This window comes from Carcharhinus amblyrhynchos, chromosome 30 (assembly GCF_965287045.1).
Source record: "Carcharhinus amblyrhynchos chromosome 30, sCarAmb.v2.hapA, whole genome shotgun sequence".
Taxonomy (NCBI): Eukaryota; Metazoa; Chordata; class Chondrichthyes; order Carcharhiniformes; family Carcharhinidae; genus Carcharhinus; species Carcharhinus amblyrhynchos.
In genome coordinates, this window is record NC_137353.1 from 21444173 (window position 1) to 21463017 (window position 18845).

Below are 18845 nucleotides of genomic sequence, written 5' to 3' on the forward strand. Positions count from 1 at the left end.
ACGGAACGCACCAGGTAACTGGACCATATCGTACCACCTGTCTCTTGTGGAAAATTTTAAGTGGAGAAGCACCTTTAACCACAAGACCATCGGACAGTCCTCGAGACCCTGCGGGAAAGAAAGATTAAAGGTTTATTTATTTTTTAGTCACAAATAGGCTAACATTAACACTGCTATGAAGTTACTGTGAAAATCTCCTAGTCGCCACACTCTGGCATCTGTTCGGGTACACTGAGGGAGAATTTAGCACGGCCAATGCACCTAACCTGCGCATCTTTCAGACTGTGTGAGGAAACTGGAACACCCGGAGGAAGCCCATGCAGACACGGGGAGAATGTGCAAACTCCCACAGACAGTGACCGAAGCCAGGAATCGAACTTGGGTCCCTGGCGTTGTGAGGCAGCACTGCTAATCACTGTGCCACCTCAAAAAGGAGATGGTGGATCCTGTCAGATGGTTCCCTGATCAGACCATCAAGGACAGTTGGCAGAATGCTTTCTGAAACTCTTGCTGCTTGATCTGGGATGTTAAAGATCCTGTGGCACAAGGTGAAAAAGAGCGGAGAGTATCAGTGTCCTTGTTGAAGTAAATCTTCAAATGCGATTTAACTGGCTGTGATAACCCCCCAGGACAGGCACAGGGAAACACTGATAGACCTCCCTGACTGACTCGTAGAATACGAGCTCCCTGAGGATTGGTAATTAACTAACCGGATGGAGCTCGAATACTGAGCCCTGAATAAAGCAGACCCCTGAGCGGGTCTACTATTGTATTGTCCCAGTCAGGACCTGTTTGTGTTCACCACAGGCTTGTGGTTTTACTTTAACTTATTTTGTGCAATAAAGTCCTTTACAGCCTGACTCCTGGAATTATTATACTGGTCATTTATCAAAGGAATTGTGGGATCTCACTCAGCACAACATGGCGGCTGCGTTTGTGTTGAGTTAACACGTGCAAGATTATTCACCATCTCTGAAGTCCTTTGAATGCAAATCTTTCCTTTAAACCGCAGAAAGGGACAACCTCTCACCTCGCGTGGAACATTGTCTAAATCACACCGTTTCCCAGCGCTGGCCACTCCTGCTCCTAAATCTGTTCTAGGAAGAGATTTGACATTTCTCCAGATTGAAGTTTGGGCCCCGCGCATTGATTAAGCTACAAATCCTGTTTGTAAAAGGAAATTAGAACTAACGGCCCTGGCTGGAGACTTGGCGGCACACAGAACGGTTTGAGAAAAGCTTCAGCCTCACAGTATAAACTGGAGAACTCCAAATGGCAACCATAGAGTGGGCGTAAAGTGAAGGCATGTTTAGTCTGTAAATTATTCAATGGACTGATTCGTCACCCGAGCTGGGTTCCCCAGTCATATTGATCAGAGACACAGGGCCAAGCTTTTATGTTTAGTGATATTTGGACAAGTTCAAGTGCCTTATTTGCATAGTGCCATGCAGGAACTACCTTTTAATTAGTACCGAATGTTCCTTTGAGAAGCTAACAGCACCTCTCTCTTTTCTCTCTCTCTCGCACTGCTGTGCAGGGCTCCACACCAGTAGAACCTGTTTGGAACACTTCAGTGGGAGGTTACCAGGCAAGTCAGCACAGCACCCTGACCAGATCTTTCGCCTGGTGCGGAACCCAAAGAGCGAGCGACGGCAGAGCTCGGGGACTGCCTTAGGCAGAGTGGACCTCCTCCTGCAGTCGGGCGCCAGGTGCTGAGAACACAGATCTTGTTACTCTGCAGATAAGGAATGTCAGTGTGTCTACCGAGAGGCGGCCAAGCTGTTTGTTTTGGACTTCAGTCTCGGCGGTTGTCAGGAGAGTGTTAAAGCCACAGCGTCGTATGGGGACTTCTAGGGAGCAGGCTGCTGAGGGGTTAGCTCGGCACTGAACCCCGGGGCATAGGTTATGAAATGGACTTAGAGCACAGGAGAATCAGACAAGGAAGGAAACGCCAACGTTTGAGAGGTGAGAAATTGCTGGATTTTATTAATTGCACTGTGTTGTGAGGAAGGGGCGTGCGTTCCAACTCACAGGCTCCTGTCACACGGGCAAACCATTCGCACACGGGAATAGGCAGCGACAGGATCGCGAAGGTCGCTCCTTTGGCTGTTGTTTGGTTACGTGGTTCTCATGGCTATCTTTGTGTCGAGCTGTCCACCTGTTTTAGCTTAAGTTTATTTACTCACGTTAACACTGCAATGAAGTTACTGTGAAAATCGCGCACTCTGGCGCCTGTTCGGGTACACCAACAAGGGAGAATTTTAGCACGGCCAGTGCACCTCACCAGCGGGTCTTTCAGACTGTGGGAGGAAATCGGAGTGCCTGGAGGAAACCCACGCAGACATGGGGAGAATGTGCCTACTCCACACAGACAGTGACCCAAGCTGGAGATCGAACTTGGCGCTGTGAGGCAAAAGTGCTAACTGCTGTGCCAACGTGCTGCACCAGCCCACCTAGTCGTCTGAGATTGCTGCAGTTATTTGGGGTTTGGGGATCCTCTCAGAGTTTTGGTGAACTTTGTGGAAAATGTGGCCCTATTTCAGCTTCAGTCGTTAATAAGCCAGGGAGGAGGTCAGGAGTCACGAGTGAAAGCCCTGCCTGCAAAGGGCTTGGATGCGAGGGGCTCCCTGGTGGATTGTCCCTTTAAAAGCAACACAGCAGAGAAAGGATCACATGGTTTTGTCCTTAAAGGGACAATCGCCACAAAACTCATTCAGCTAATTTTCAGCTCTGACATGTAGATAGGGGCACCGGGAGATTTGATGGGAACTGAACGCAGGGAAGGGACGCAGAGAATTTCCTTCATGTGTGCTTCACGCAGCTCAGGTAACAATTCACTCACTCACTCACCTGAGAAAAAAAAACTAACCAAATCTGAAGTGAGCAGTAGAAGCTGAGATTTGGGAAGATTAGTGTGTACACCGCAGAGGCAAGATCTGACAGGTAGCTTCACTCCCATATAAAGAGCTTGTGTTATATGGCCAGGGTTTGACAGGTAGCCTCACCTCTCTATAAAGGGAGTTTGTGTTGTACAGCCAGAGTCTGACAGTAACTGCTTCCTGTCTGATGTCAAGTTTGCCCAATGAGCTGTGATTACCTTGTCAGTACAAGCAGTCTTTCACATACCACCCCCCGCAGCCCCACCCCCCAGCCCCACCCCCAAGCTGCCTCTCTTCGAGGATAGAGAGTGAAAGGATATTTTAACCCATCCCTGCCTGGCATTAATGGGAGTGGGGCACATCCACCCTGATCCTGCTCCAATCCCATCTGCCACCATCTTAACTGGGTCCTTTCCTTTAGGTGCCTGAAGTGTTCGCCTGTTTTGGGTGGCATCCTCTTTGAATTGGGGTCCTGTGGGATCCATTGACATTTGATGGTTGAGTGAGTAAGGCAGCAGTGGGTGGTTAACTCTGCTGGGTGGACATCCCCTGAGGTAAGTCAACTCACATGGGATCAAGATGGTCAGAACTATGGGATTCTGCTGGCCCAAAGTCCTCGGAACTCTCAGCCCTTCCTTGGTGCAGTCGGGCAGCTTCCAGGCCTCACTATCCTGACATTGTCCAAAGCTGCCTAACTGCCTCTTTCTGCCTGACTGGGGTGGGGGGGGGGGGGTGTGGGGTGGCGGGGGGAGCTGGCAGCTGGCTGATGGAGAGTAAATCAGGCTGGAATATCAGCCGAGGCCTGTTCTGGGCGAGAAGGCCGTTGGCTCCCTCAAGAATCAAAATCCACCCTCGGGTGTTAGTCACGTCACGGCAAAACTGATTTCTGTCCTCAGCTCTCACTCTCTCGCCCGCACGCACTCCTTGGGGGAAGTGATCAGGAGCAGAACCCTGGCTGTTTCTCCTCCTCCATCCAAAGCTCCCCTTGGTTGAGTTCTGTTCATCCAGCACAGTCTAGGGATTTGAAGGGAACCCTGTTGAACCTGGTTAAGGATCGCACCAAGACGTGATCTGAGTTAGCTCAAAGAGGAGCTATTGTTGATTACTGTGGTTAAGTTCTCTTTAATCCTCCCTGGTTAAGCTCCTCCCTGCAGTGAACTTGACTCAGAGCCTGACTCATTCTTCAATGTATTTAATCAATGGATCGATTAAATTGCACGCCTTAATCGTCTGAGAGTGTAATAATTCCTCAGAGGCAGAAGTCCCTTCACCAAAACCCCTTTCTTTATGAGTCTGATGACAGCACACAGAGAGCTGTCTGTAGTCACAGACTACGGACTCTTTCAGTCCATAGTCTCCACTCAGAGTCCCACGCTTGGGTAAGTTCAAAGCAAGAGGCTCCCTGATTGGCCTATCAATTTGTCCCTTAATCAGGGAGTTCATATTCCAACAGGCCCACCGCACTTGCCTGATTAAAGTCATTGCAGAGAGATCCCTTTGAAACCAGCTGAGGTTACTATGTCTCTATTGTGGTCCCTGACTGAGGCCGCGTTGGCCAAGTTCATGTCTGCCCAGGATTGGTTTACCCAGGCTGACACTTTTGCTTTACCTGTCCAATCACAAGAAACATAGTAATAGACGTAAAGGTCAAAGGGTGAAGAAATCCAGGATCAAATACAAGACCACGAAGTGAGCCTGCTAATGTTTGTGTGGATCTCAATTTAATTCCATTTAAACAAAGTCCTATCGGATGTGCCTAGCCCTTTCAAAAACAAGAATGTTGGATATTCCTGAGCGGCCATTTTGTCTCGGCCATCCTGGGTGGGCAGCAGTTGTCATCTGTTGCTGGAGTGTCCAGACTTTGGTTTCTTGTCCTGTTCCATTTGCCTATTCTGAGCTCTCTCCCCAAGTTGTGCTCCAATAAGTCAAATGTTTTGTGAAACAAGGTAAAATATTTCAAGGTTTTCTTCTCGGCCTCCTGTCCAACTATCCGCAGAAGTACATCCTGCAGCAGCGAAAGATGCTACAAAAATATTCTTCTTTCCTTCCTCCTATAGTTAGCTCACCGGAGAAGAATGTGGTTCGGTTTAGTCAATAATGTCAAATACTTCAGATGCTGGATATTTGAAATACATAAGAACATAAGAAATAGGAGCAGGAGTAGGCCATCCAGCCCTTCGAGCCTGCCACCCGGTAGGCCTGGCACCTGTGGACCTTTATTTCTCCCTTAACTTTATGACTAAAAGCCAAACAAATGTGATGATCATTTACTCCCAACCCCCAAGAATTGTTTTAAGCTATAACTTTAAGCTGATGTAGACTCGCTCATGAACCTTACTGGACATCAACAAATCCTTCAGTCTGGGTTACCTATCTCCATCCCTTCATTATTCTGAAACTCCTGCGTTTACACATATTCATGTGTCTTTCCATTTTAGGAATATTATTTTTACCCGTCAAGTCTGCACCGACCCTTCAAACAGCATCTTATGCAAGCCTTATCCCCATAACCCCATGTATTTACCCCACTAATCCCCCTGACCTAGACCTTTTGGGACACTGAGGAGTACTCTAACATGGCCAATACACCTAATCCAGCACATCTTTGGAGTGTGAGAGGAAACTGGAGCACCCGGAGGAAACCCATGCAGACACGGGGAGAATGTGCAAGCTTCACACAGACCCAAGGCAGGAATTGGATCAAGAGAGCCTGTACTCCTTGTCATTGATACTATCTTGGCTTGTTTTGACACTGGTTCCTTCCACAGCCAATCCCTTGGTGCAAAGGGTATGAATCAATTCAACAACTTCAATCCAAAAATAAACAGTTTCTCCAACCTTAATGCGCAGATATTCTTCCATTGCCTTAGCATTTGCGTCAAGCGTGGTTGTGTCGGTAACCCTCTTACCTCTAAGTCACAGCTTTTGAGTTCGAGGCCCACTCCAAGGATTGAGCATAAAAAACAAGTTTGAGGCTCTGGGTACTTGAGGGCATGCTGCACTGTCAGAGGCGCTGTCTTTAGGATGAGATGTTAAACCGAGATCTCAACTGCCTGCTTGGGCGGATGTGGAAAATCCTATGGGAACCATTTTGAAGATGAGCGGAGGATTATCCCTGGTGTGCCCTGGCTAACATTTATCCCTCAATCAACATCACAAAGCGACAGATTGTCCACTTATTATCATGCTGCAGTTTGGGGGTTAGGCGCAACATGGCTCCTGTTTTCCCTACACCACAACCAGCTGTGAAGTGCTTAGACTTAAAGTTTAAAGTTTATTTATTAATGACACAAGTTGGCTTACATTAACACTACAATGAAGTTACATGACAATCCCCTAGTCGCCACACTCTGGCACCTGTTCGGGTACACTGAGGGAGAACTTAGCACGGCCAATGCATCTAACCAGCACGTCTTTCAGATTGTGGGAGGAAATCGGAGCACCTGGAAGAAACCCACACAGACATGGGGAGAATGTGCAATCTCTGCACAGACAGTGACCCAAGATTTAGATAGACTGGGAGAAATGGAATAGCTGGAATCCCAAAAGCAGAAAAAATTCTTCAGTGCATTTGCTGGAACAATATGTTCCTGAGCCAACAAGAGCACAGATGGCACTGTGGCACAGTGGTTAGCACTGCTGCCTCACTGTGCCAGGGACCTGGGTTCAATTCCTGGCTTGGGTCACTGTGTGAAGTCTGGTTTCCTCTCACACTCCAAAGATGTGTAGGTTTGTTTGATTGGCCATGCTAAATTTCCCCTTAATGTCCAAGGATGTGTAGACCAGGTGGATTGGCCATGCTATATTGTCCCAAAATGTGCAGGTTAGATGGATTGGCAGGGTGGTGAGGGAAAAGGGCCTGGGTAAGAAACACTGTCAGAGAATCGGTGGGCCAAATGGCCTCCTTCTGCACAGCAGGGATCCTATGACAAAGAGTGACTGAGATTTAGTGTTGAGTAATGTGCCAGAATTAGCCAACAGTCTAATGGTAAGGGAACGCCAAACTCACAATCACCATACTGAGTTTGATAATAGATTTTGGGCGGCACGGTGGCGCAGTGGTTAGTACTGCTGCATCACAGCTCTAGGGATCTGGGTTCGATTCCTGGCTTGGGTCACCGTCTGTGTGGAGTCTGCACATTCTCCCCGTGTCTGCATGGGTTTCCTTTGGGTGCTTTGGTTTTCTCCCACAGTCCAAATATGTGCAGGTTAAGTGCATTGGCCTGACTAAATTGCCCTTTAGTGTCCCGGGATGCATAGGTTAGAGGGATTAGTGGGATAAATATGCGGAATGGGCCTGTGTGGAATTATTGTGGGTGAAGACTCGATGGGATGAATGACCTCCTTCTGCACTGTAGGGATCCTATGATTTTATTCTATTTTATTCTGTGCTTTGAGAGGGACGCAGTTAAGTCACAGTGAGCTGTATTTCATCCTGTTTATTGTGCCAGCTTCAGTGGTCACAACTCATGAGACTTAGAGATGTTACAACACTTGTATTAGCAAGCTGACAATCTGGGACAATCATTTTTATAAATGCTTACGAACAAACTTAACAGTGGTCTATCTCTCCGCCCATCTCCCCACCAGCAGATAGCAAATATTAATTTCTTTATTCTCGAAAATTCGCACGCTGCTGGCAGGCTGCCAGTCTGCCTCTCCCAATCAGAAGAGACTCCATCCAGTGACATACGTAGCAGAATAGTCTCCAGGCAGCTACCATCATGCTGGGCAGTGGGCTGGCTTCCATCCGCACCTTCGATGCTAACGGAATTAATACCAGGGGGCTGGTTGGTGAACTGGATCGAATATTGCCCATTTATTTCCCAGAGCCGGTGGGTATTCTTCTCCATGCCAGCTTTAGGAATAATGGGCAAAGTATTTTTTGAATGAAGAGAGATACATACCCAAATCGAACTCTCTAATTTCAGATTTCCAACGTGTGTAGCTGTTTCAATTTGTACCTTAATTCCTGACAGTCCCAGCTCAGTCCTTTGTGTAGAGAGCTCACCATTTATCTGGGCAGAGCAGAGGGAATTTTACTCTGTATCTCGCCTGAGCTGTGTTTGAGCTGAGTCTCCCTGATGGTGAAACGATATAATTCTTTGGAATATTTGATGGGGCAATGAAGAGGGGCCTTTACTCAGTATCTAATCGAGGCTGAATCTAACCTGGGAGCCCTCGACGGGGCAGATTATTTGAAGATTTACTTTGAATCCAAGCTGGAAGTTCTGATGGACCTGTGGAGTAGGAGTGTCCAATGCTAAGGCCACAAAAAGCCCTCAACCTTGGGCGACATGGCTATTGAAACCCAAAAGCCCTACTTGTTCTTGTATTTGTCATTTGCTGGTTTATTTAGTTCTGGAGGTTTGGAAAGGACTACTTTTAATGTTGTTGCCTCACTGGTGGACAATGGCCTAATATTATTATCACTAGACTATTAATCCAGTAACTCAGGTAATGTTCTGGGGACCCGGGTTCGAATCCCGCCACAGCAGATGGTGGAACTTGAATTCAATAAAAAATATCTGAAGTTAAGAATCTACTGACAACCATGGAACCATTATCAGAAAAACCCATCTGTTTCACTAAGGGAAGGAAATCTGCCATCCTTACCTGGTCTGGCCCACGTGTGATACCAAATCCACAGCAATGTGGTTGAGTCTCAACTGCCCACGTCCAACTAGGGATGGGCAATAAATGCTGGCCAGCCAGTGATGTCCCACAAATGAATACAAGAAGATTCTAAATAGAAATATGCAGATCTATGGAGAGCAGCAGGTTGGGATGAGTGCAGATCAATGAGAATATAGCTTCCACAGAATGGTTACAGTGCAGGAAGAGGCCGTTCAGCCCATCATGTCTGTACCGGCTCTCCAAATGAGCATTTGCCCTAGTGCCATTCTCCTGCCTTCTGTCTGTTAACCTGCAGATTGTTTCTTTTCTGAATAATTGTCTCATTTTCAAATTCAAAATTGGCTGAGTGACAGAGAGGAATGGTTAATGGTTGTTTGCAGGACTGGAGGCAGGTTTGTAATAGAGTTTCCTGGGATCGATTTAAAATTCAAACTTTATATGTGGTGCCCGAGGACCCATGGTGCCCATCTGCGCAGCCAACAAAGGGAAAGCTTGGATATTCCTATTGTAAAGGAAGCTTCAGTCTGCACCTTACCTGTACTCAACCTGATAGTGTACTGGAAACTAAACTCGTTCCTAAAGAAAATCTTTACCTGGGAGCCTTTGATGGGACAGGATAAGAAAGATTTATTTTGTATCGAATGTAGACTGTATTGGAAATATTGATGGGACAGTATGTACATTGTGTTAGTGCCTCATGGGCTGTCCCCATTCCCATTGTTTTACTTTCCAAATATCTATCCACTTCCCTATTAAAAACAATTATGAAACTGTGTCCCCTCCCTGCTCCTATTAGAGGCGCAATAAGAAGTTTTGCAACACCAGGTAAAGTCCAGGTATATTTGAAATCATGAGCTTCTAGAGCACTATCCCTTCATCCGGTCTTCATCAGATTCTAAATAAACCTATTGGACTTCAACTGGTGCTGTGAGATTTCTTATTGTGTCCACCCCAGTCCAATGTCAGCATCTCCACATCATCTGTTAGGGACAATGCCCTTTCTAACAAATATATTTTAAAAAGTCAATCTCTCCTTATATTCTCTTGGTGATGACATTACATTTATGCCCATTAGTTTCCTGTTTAAACCCACCTTTACCATCTCTCTACTTCACTCTCTATATTCTGCTGTAAAGTGACCCAGTTTCCTCTCTCTCAAGCCCGCCTCATGCTTGGCATTGTTCTAATAAATCTATTTTATATTCTCTCCATAGCGTGCGTATCATTCCTGAAGTAAGGTACCCTAAAGAGTCTAGCGGGGATCAGTTTTGCTCAGTTGGCTGGATAGCTGGTTCGTGATGCAGAGCGATGCCAACAGTGTGGGTTCAAATCCCGCACCGGCTGACGTTATCTATGAAGGCCTCACATCCTGAACCTTGCCCCTCGCCTCAGGTGTGCTGATCCTCAGGTTAAAATCACCATCAGCCTATGGTCAACTGGGACTATGGCAACTTTACCTCACTGTAGGGTGGCACGGTGGCACAGTGGTTAGCACTGCTGCCTCACAGTGCCCAGATTCGATTCCCGGCTTGGGTCACCGTCTGTGTAGAGTATGCACGTTCTCCCTGTATCTTCATGGGTTTCCTCCCTCAGTCCGAAAGACATGCTGGTTAGGTGCATTGGCCGTGCTAAATTCTCCCTCAGTGTACCCGAACGGGTGCCGGAGTGTGGTGACGAGGGAAATTTCACAGTAACCTCATTGCAGTGTTAATGTAAGCCAACTTGTGACGCTAATAAATAAACTTTAAATTTATTTTAACAGTTAAACATCAATAAAAGAGGGTTATGATTAATGGACGTTTGTTGTGCTGGAAGGAGGTTTGTAGTAGAGTTCCCCGGGAGTTGTTTTAAAATTTAAACTTTATGAGCGATGTTCGAGACCCCATGATGCCAACCTGTATGGCTTCGATATACCTATCGTAGAGGAAGCTTCACTCTCTACCTTGCCCACAACTAACAGTGTACAGGAAGCTATTCTCATTTAACTTTGTAAAAGTTTAACATCACTTCTTTGCTTTCACTTCTATTTATCAAACCTCGGATCTGCCTTCCTGTTCTTGAAACATCTCAGTGTTTCCAAGGTTTTCCCAGCTTTTCTGCTCCTAGGATGTCTCTGAATGGGCAGGAAGCCTTCTGAAAGGAGAAGGTGAACAACCAGAGGTCGTGGTACATTTTGGTACTAATGATGTAGGTAGGAAGAATGATGAGGTCCTGCAGCAGCAGTTCAGGGAGTTAGGTAGAAAGTTAAAAAGCAGGACCTGTAGGCTAGTAATCTCAGGATTACTCCCTGTGCCATGAGACAGTGTGGCTAGGAATAGGAAGATAGTGCAGCTCAACAGCTGGTGTAGGAGGGAGGGTTTCAGATATCTGGACCATTGGGGTCTCTTCCAGGGCAGATGGGACCTGTATAAGAAAGATGGGTTGCATCTAAACTGGAAGGGCATAAATATTCTGGCCGGGAGGTTTGCTAGTGTCACACGGGAGGAGGATTTAAACTAGTTTGGCAGGGGAGTGGAAGCCAAAGCAAAGGTGAATTAACTGAAGGGGAACCAGAGCACCTGATGAAGGGGCAATGCTCCAAACACTCGTGCTACCAAATAAACCTGTTGGATTTTAACCTGGTGTTGTGAGACAACTTTCTGTGCCTACCCCAGTCCAACGCTGACATCTCTACATCAAGGCAGATGAACTTAAAGCTTGGAATTATGATATTTTTGCTAATACAGAGACTTGGTTAAGGAAAGGACAGGCTTGACAGCTTAACATTCCAGGATACAAATGTTTCAGGTGGGATAGAGGGGAAGGTAAAAGGGATGGGGAGTTGCACTGCAGAGGAAAAGGCAAGGTATTAAATTAGTATTTTGTGTCAGTATTCAGCAAAGAGAAGGACTTGGTGGATGATGAATCGGGGAAAGGATGTGTAGATAGTTTGAGTCATGTTGAGATCAAAAAGGAGGTATTGAAGTTCTTGAAAAACATCAAGGTAGACAAGTCCCCAGGACCTGATGGGATATACCCCAAAATACTGAGAGAGGCATTGCTAGGGAAATTGCCTTGAGGGAAATCTTTGTATCCTCACTGGCTAAAGGGGTGGTCCCAGAGGATTGAAGTATAGCCAATGTTGCTCCTTTAAGAAGGATAGCAAGAATAATCCAGGTAATTACAGGCCAGTGAGCCTTACGTTAGTGGTAGGAAAATTATTAGAGAGGATTCTTTGAGACAGAATTTACTCCCACTTGGAAATAAGTGGACGTATTAGTGAGAAATAACATGGTTTGTGAAGGGGAGGTCATGTCTCACTAACTTGATCGAGTTTTTTGAGGAAGTGATGAAGGTGATTGATGAGAGTAGGGCAGTGGATGTTGTCTACATGGACTTCAGTAAGACCTTTGACAAGATCTGTCATGGCAAATTGGTGTACAAGGTGAAGTCCCATGGGATCAGAGGTGAGCTGGCAAGGTGGATATAAAACTGGCTCAGTCATAGAGCAGTAAGAAGTCTTACAACACAAGGTTAAAGTCCAACAGGTTTATTTGGCAGCACGAGCTTTCGGAGCACTGCTCCTTCATCAGGTGAATGAGGACTTGTATTCACAAACAGGGCATATACAGACACAAACTCAATTTACAAGGTAATGGTGTTGTGAGATTTCTCACTGTGCTTACCCCAGTCCAACGCAGGCATTGCCACATCATCGGTCGTAGAAGACAGAGGGTTATAGTGGAAGGGTGTGTTTCTGAATGGAGGGTTGTGACATGTGGCATTCCTCAGGGATCAGTGCTGGGACATTTGCTGTTTGTAATGTATATTAATAATTTGGAGGAAAATGTAACGGGTTTGATAAATAAGTTTGCGGACGACACAAAGGTTGGTGGATTTGTGGATAGTGATGAAGACCATCAGAGGATACAGAAGGGTATAGATCGATTGGAGGCTTGGGCGGAGCAATAGCAGATGGAGTTTAATTCAGACTAAAATGTGAGGTAATGCATTTGGGAAGGTCTAATGCAGATAGGAAATATACAGCAAATGGCAGAACTCTTAAGAGTATTGATAGGCAGAGGGATCTGGTTGTACAGGTACACAGGTCACTGATAGTGGCAACGGAGGTGGAGAAGGTAGTCAAGAAGGCATACGGCATGCTTGCCTTCATTGGCTGGGGCATTGAGTTTAAAAATTGGCAAGTTATGTTGCAGCTTTATAGAGGCCGCACTTGGAATATAAGGTTTAAGTCTAGTCACCACGCTACCAGGAGTATGTGGAGGCTTTGGAGAGGATACAGGATGTTGCCTGGTATGGAGGTCATTAGCTATGAGGAGAGGTTGGAGAAACTTGGTGTGTTCTTACTTGAGCGACGGAGGTTGAAGGGCGACCTGATAGAAGTCTACAAGATTGCGAGGGGCATGGACAGAGTGGATAGACAGAAGCTTTTTCTCAGGGTGGAAGAGTCAGTTACAAGGGGGCATAGGTTTAAGGTGTGGGAGCAAGGTTTAAAGGAGATGTATGAGTCTAGCTTTTTACATAGAGGGTGGTGGATGCCTGGAACTCGTTGCCAGGGGCGATAGTGGAAGCAGACACGATAGTGAGTTTTAAGGAGCGTCTGGACAAATACATGAAAAGGATGGGAATATAGGGATATGGTCCCTGGAAAGGTAGGGGGTTTTAGTTCAGTCGGGCAGCATGGTCGGTGCAGGCTTGGAGGGCTGCAGGGCCTGTTCCTGAACTGTAATTTTCTTTGTTCTTTGTTCTTTGTTAGTTTTATTGTTGTGTATGCACTCACGTGCTATTCTGGAAGGCAGGACCTTGCCTCACTGTGTGTGCCCAACTGCACCCTGAGCTGTTTTCTTGGCTGTTTTTGTCAATTTTTCATTTTATATATTTGTATACATCTTAGGACACTAAGGGGCAATTTAGCAAAGCCAATCAACCTAACCTGCGCAACTTCCGACTGTGGAAGGAAATCAAAGCACCCAGAGGAAACCCATGCAGACACGGGGAGAACGTGCAGCCTCCACACAAACAGTGACCTAAACCGGGAATTGAACCTGGGTCGCTGGAGCTGCGAAGCTGCAGCGCTAACCACTGTGCCAAGCGGGATAAATGTGCAGGATTATGGGGAAAGGCTGGTAGGGCCTGGTTAAGATGCTCTGTCGGAGAGTTGGTACAGACTCAATGGGCTGTATGGCCTCATTCTGCACTGCAGGGATTCTAATTGGAGGAGTGCAGGTTATGGTGTGAGGAGGTTGCAGGGATAGGGAGGGGCGAGACTATTGGAAAACTAGGATAGAAATGTTAAAGTTGAAACATTGCTGAATTGGGAGCGAATGTAGGTCTGCAAGATCTATTGCATTTCCCTTTTCCAACTTGTTCAATTGTTTCTTCCAAGAACTACATTAACTTCATTAAGCATTGCATCCCTTTTACAAATGCGTGCTGGCTTTTTGGGGATGATGTCTCATATTACTGTTTTTGGAAGCTTACCAACGTTACCTGGTTTCTCCCTTTTTGAACAGAGATATTACATTGGCAATGCTTCAGACTTCTGCTATACCTTCCAACTCACTCATCCACTTAGAGAACATTTAAAGTTTGTGATTAAAGTTCCTCTGCATTCTAGGATACAAGCCAGCAGGATTATTGTCTTTGCCACATTGGATTCCACCATATTTTTAGAATGATTTCTAAAAATCTCTTTTCTCTCCACGTCCTCCTTTTGTCCTCTGTACTAACTACCCCACTCTCCTGTGAAAACTGAGACAAAGCATTCATTTAACATCTCAGCTATTTGTATTTTTTCTTTGACTTGATTTGATTTGGTTTATTATTGTCACATGTATTATTAGTATGCAGTGAAAAGTATTGTTTCTTGTGTGCTATACAGACAAAGCATACCGTTCATAGAGAAGGAAACAGGAGAGTGCAGAATGTAGTGTTTCAGTCATGGATAGGGTGTAGCGAAAGATCAACTTAAGGCGAGGTAGATCCATTCAAAAGTCTGATGGCAGCAGGGAAGAAACTGTTCTTGAATCAGTTGGTATGTGACCTCAGACTTTTGTATCTTTACTGACGGAAGAAGGTGGAAGAGAGAATGTCCGGGGCTCGTGGCGTCCTTGATTATGCTGGCTGCTTTTCTGAGGAAGTGTAGACAGAGTCAATGATGGAAGGCTGGTTCAAGTGATTGACTAGGCTTTGTTCAGGGCCTTTTGTCATTCCTGGTTAGCCCTATTCTTTAACAATTGTTTTAATTTTTGATGTGTTTGGAAAATGTTTTTATTATTACCTTGTACCTTCTCTGAGCAATCTTTCTCCCTACCTCAATTTAGTCTTTCTTGTCTCTTGTGTTTACTATGGTTCAGTTAGAAGCATTCTTGCTCCTGGATCAGAAGATGTAGCTACAATTGCCACCCAGAGACGACAGCACAAGCCTCTAGGTGAAGTGCAATGCAGTACTGAGGTTGGGCTGCACTGTCAGTGGTGCTGTCTTGCGAAAAGACATTAAATTGAGATCCTGTTTGCCAATTCATGTGGACATTAAAGACTCAATAGTGAGATTTTGAAGAAAGGCTGAGATTTAACCGTGGTCCAATGTTTATCCTCTTTCTCTCTCTTTCTCTCCATGTCACTCCCTCAGTTGTCCAAGGGTTAATCATCATAGAATCCCCACAGTGCAGAAATAGGCCATTCAGCCCATCGAGCTACACCTACAACAATCCCATCCAGGCCCAATCCCCGTGTATTTACCCTGCTAATCTCCCTGACACTAAGGGGCAATTTAGCATGGCCAATTAACCTCACCTGTACATCTTTGGACTGTGGGAGGAAGTACCCGGAGGAAACCCACGCAGACACGGAGTGACTATCCAAACTCCACACAGATAGTTACCTGAGGCCAGAATCAAACCCGGGATTCTGGGGCTATGAGGCAGCAGTGCTAACCACTGCCTCACCATGCCGCCCTCTTTTTGATTTTTAATTTAATTTATTATTGTCACATGTATTAGTATAAGAACATAAGAACTAGGAGCAGGAGTAGGCCATCTGGGCCCTCGAGCCTGTTTCACCATTCAATAAGATCATGGCTGGTCTTTTTGTGGATTCAGCTCCACTTACCCACTTGCTCACCATAACCTTTAATTTTTTTATTGTTCAAAAATGTATCTATCTTTACCTTAAAAACATTCAATGAGGTAGCCTTAACTGCTTCATTGGGCAAGGAATTCCACAAATTCATAGTCCTTTGTGTGAAGAAGTTCCTCCTCAACTCTGTCCTAAATCTGCTTCCTCTTATTATGAGGCAATACCTCCTCGTTCTAGTTTCACTCTCCAGTGGAAACAACTTCCCTATTTCTATCTTATCTATTCCCTTCATAATCTTATATGTTTCTATAAGATCTCCCCTCATTCTTCTGAATTCCAAAGAGCATAGCCCCAGACATAGCTATAGAGACAGAGCATACCATTCTTAGAGAAGGAAAGGAGAAGGTACAGAATGTAGTGTTACAGTCATAGCTACGGTGTAGAGAAAGATCAGCTTAAGGCGAGGTAGGTCCATTCAAAAGTCTGATGGCAGCAGGGAAGAAGCTGTTCTTGAGTCGGTTGGTCAACGGCTCTCCACATATCTCTATCTCTAGCAGTCTATTGCGTGCTGTCACCATGGGGCAATTCGAAAAGGCAGATTGCAAACACAGGAATTTAGTCAACATTGTCAGTATTATTAAACACCAGGCCCCAACCACCTGAGTTACCCCTCAATCAATAGCACAAGAAAAATAGATTATCTACGCGTTACCACATTGCTATTTGTGGGATCTTGCTGTGTGCAAACTGTCTGTGGCACTTCAACTTTACGAAAGTGATTACACATTAATGACCAGCTTAGGGGTTAAAAAAATGGGCTGCATGGACAAGTTGGGCCGAAGGGCCTGTTTCCATGCTGTAAACCTCTATCACTCTATGAACAGTTAGTCTGTTTTTGTGGTGTCAATTGAGGGATGAATATTGTGCCGGGCACTGGGGATAAATCAGCTGCTCTCCTTCAATGTACTGCCGTGGGATCTTTTACATCCACCAGAGTCTGTCGCTGGGGCCTGTTTTTAACATCCCATCGTAAAGACAGCACCTCTGACAGTGCAGTGCTCCCTCAGTGCCGCACTGGAATGTCACTCTGGGTGTTCATGTTCACGGCAGTGGAGCAGGACTTGAACCCTGAGGTGAATGTGCTACGAAGCAAGCTATGGCCAGCACTCAGTATAGAAAATGTCCTGTAGAAACGTCTTCCCTTCTTTGCCACTTCCCGTACTGCAATTGATCCTTGGATAATTAAAGTCACAAATTATTACAATCCCTCTGACTCCTGCATCTTTCTCTAATCTGTTACATTTAAGGTGGCACAGTGGCACAGTGGTTAGCACTGCTGCCTCACAGTATCAGAGATCTGGGTGTGATTCTGGCCTCGGGTCACTGTCTATATGGAGTTTGCACGTTCTCCAAATGTCTGTGTGGGTTTCCTCGGGTGCTCCAGTTTCTTACCACAGTCCAAAGATGTGCAGGTCAGGTGGATTGGTCATGCTAAATTGTTCCTTAGTGTCAGGGGGACCGGCAGGGTAAATAAGTGGGGATATGGGGATAGGGCCTGGTGCGATTGTGGTCAGTGCAGACTTGATGGACTGAATGGCCTCCTTCTGTACTGTAGGGAATCCATACCTCTCCCTCTACTTAATTTCCACACTTTGGGTTGTCTGTAACAATGCCGCAGTTCCTCGTAATTCCTTTAGTCTAAATGAATAGAATCAACTTTAGCATCACCCACTAAACCAATTCTGTGTACCATTGCTCCTTTGGAATCTAATATTAACATCTCTCTTTCTCCGGATGCTCAAACGTTCCCGGATGTTTTGTGACCAGGAATGTGTATGTCTCAATCCTGCCCTTGCTTTGCCTAGTACCATGTTCCCGCTAAATCTGCATGTGTGCATGGTCAGACAGTGACCACACCTTGTTTTGTGTTAAACACTGTGAGAAGATTTAATGATCTTCTGAAATAGCATGACAAAAAAACCGATAACACTTTAATTTTACAGGGAGCATTACTCCTCTGCTGTACCCAGCATAATAATTTCCTTTTTTTCATCAATTTTATTCAAAATATTTTACATATTCACACAGATAAAACTCAAACTAGCTTCCAACTGTTTTACAATTTTGTTCATTTTAATCTCTCCTCTTTGTGGCCCATTCATTGTTAACTTCCTGATTTGCTTTTTGTTTATTTGGACTACTTGTTCTCTCTTCTTTCCTCTCCATTTCTTCATCCTGTCTCCTCTTCTCCGACCTCCATCGCGTGACTACAATCCAAACTAGCTGGTGAAGCCCAAAGTCCAAGGCACGCGGCAGAAGTTTCCTGTCCCTCCTGCCATGGGGACTGTAGTGGGTGGGACACGGACCATGCAAAGCTCCGTTGATTTCAGGTGGGATTTCCTGGTCTTGGGGTGAGCATGGCCAGAAAATCCCACCCTGTACAGAGCTGTCCTTTACTGAGAGAATTTATTGAATTCTTCAGCCTCACACTCAGTCTAAAGGACAAAGAAAATTACAGCACAGGAACAGGCCCTTCTGCCCACCCAGCCTGCACCGACTATGCTGCCCATCTGTACTAAAACCCCCTACTCCCGTATCCCTCTATTCCCATCCTATACATGTATTTGCCCAGACGCCCCTTAAAACTCACCATCATATCTGCTTTCACTATCTCCCCTGGCAGTGACTTCCAGGCACCCACCACCCTCTGTGTAAAAAGATTTGCCGTATCTCCTTTAAACCTTGTCCCTCGCACCTTAAGCTTGTGCCCCCTAGTAACTGACTCTTCCATCCTGGGAAAAAACTCTGTCCATGCCTCTCATAACCTTGTAGACTTCTATCATGTCTCCCCTCAACCTCCATCGTTCCAGTGAGAACAAACCAAGTCTCCCCAACCTCTCCTCATAGCTAATGCTCCCCATACCAGGCAACATCCTGATAAGTCTTTTCTGTACCCTCTCCAAAGCCTCCACATCCTTCTGATAGTGTGGCGACCAGTATTGAACAGAGTATTCCAAGTACAGCCTAACCAAGATTCTATAAATCTGCAACATGACTTGCCAGTTTTTAAACTGGCCGATGAAGGCACGAATGCAAGAAGGCATTGTATGCCTTCCTGACTACCTTCTCCACCTGCGCTGCTACTTTCAGTTACCTGTACACCCAGATCCCTCTGCCTATCAATACTCTTAAGAGCTTGTATTGTGGGGGTGTATTGTGTATTGCGCTGGCTGGGCAATGGATGAAAATTCT

At 45.7% G+C, this 18845-nt stretch overlaps 1 protein-coding gene across 1 annotated transcript in view; it reads left to right on the forward strand.

The window, feature by feature from the left end:
- Positions 1-1625: 1625 nt before the first annotated feature.
- arhgef19 (Rho guanine nucleotide exchange factor (GEF) 19) overlaps positions 1626-18845 on the forward strand; it is a 103667-nt gene continuing 86447 nt past the window's right edge. Inside the window, exon 1 of the mRNA XM_080215165.1 lies at positions 1626-1965. Within this exon, the coding sequence (XP_080071291.1) occupies positions 1911-1965 (55 nt within the window). The 5' untranslated portion in view covers positions 1626-1910. The remainder of the gene's footprint in view (positions 1966-18845) is intronic.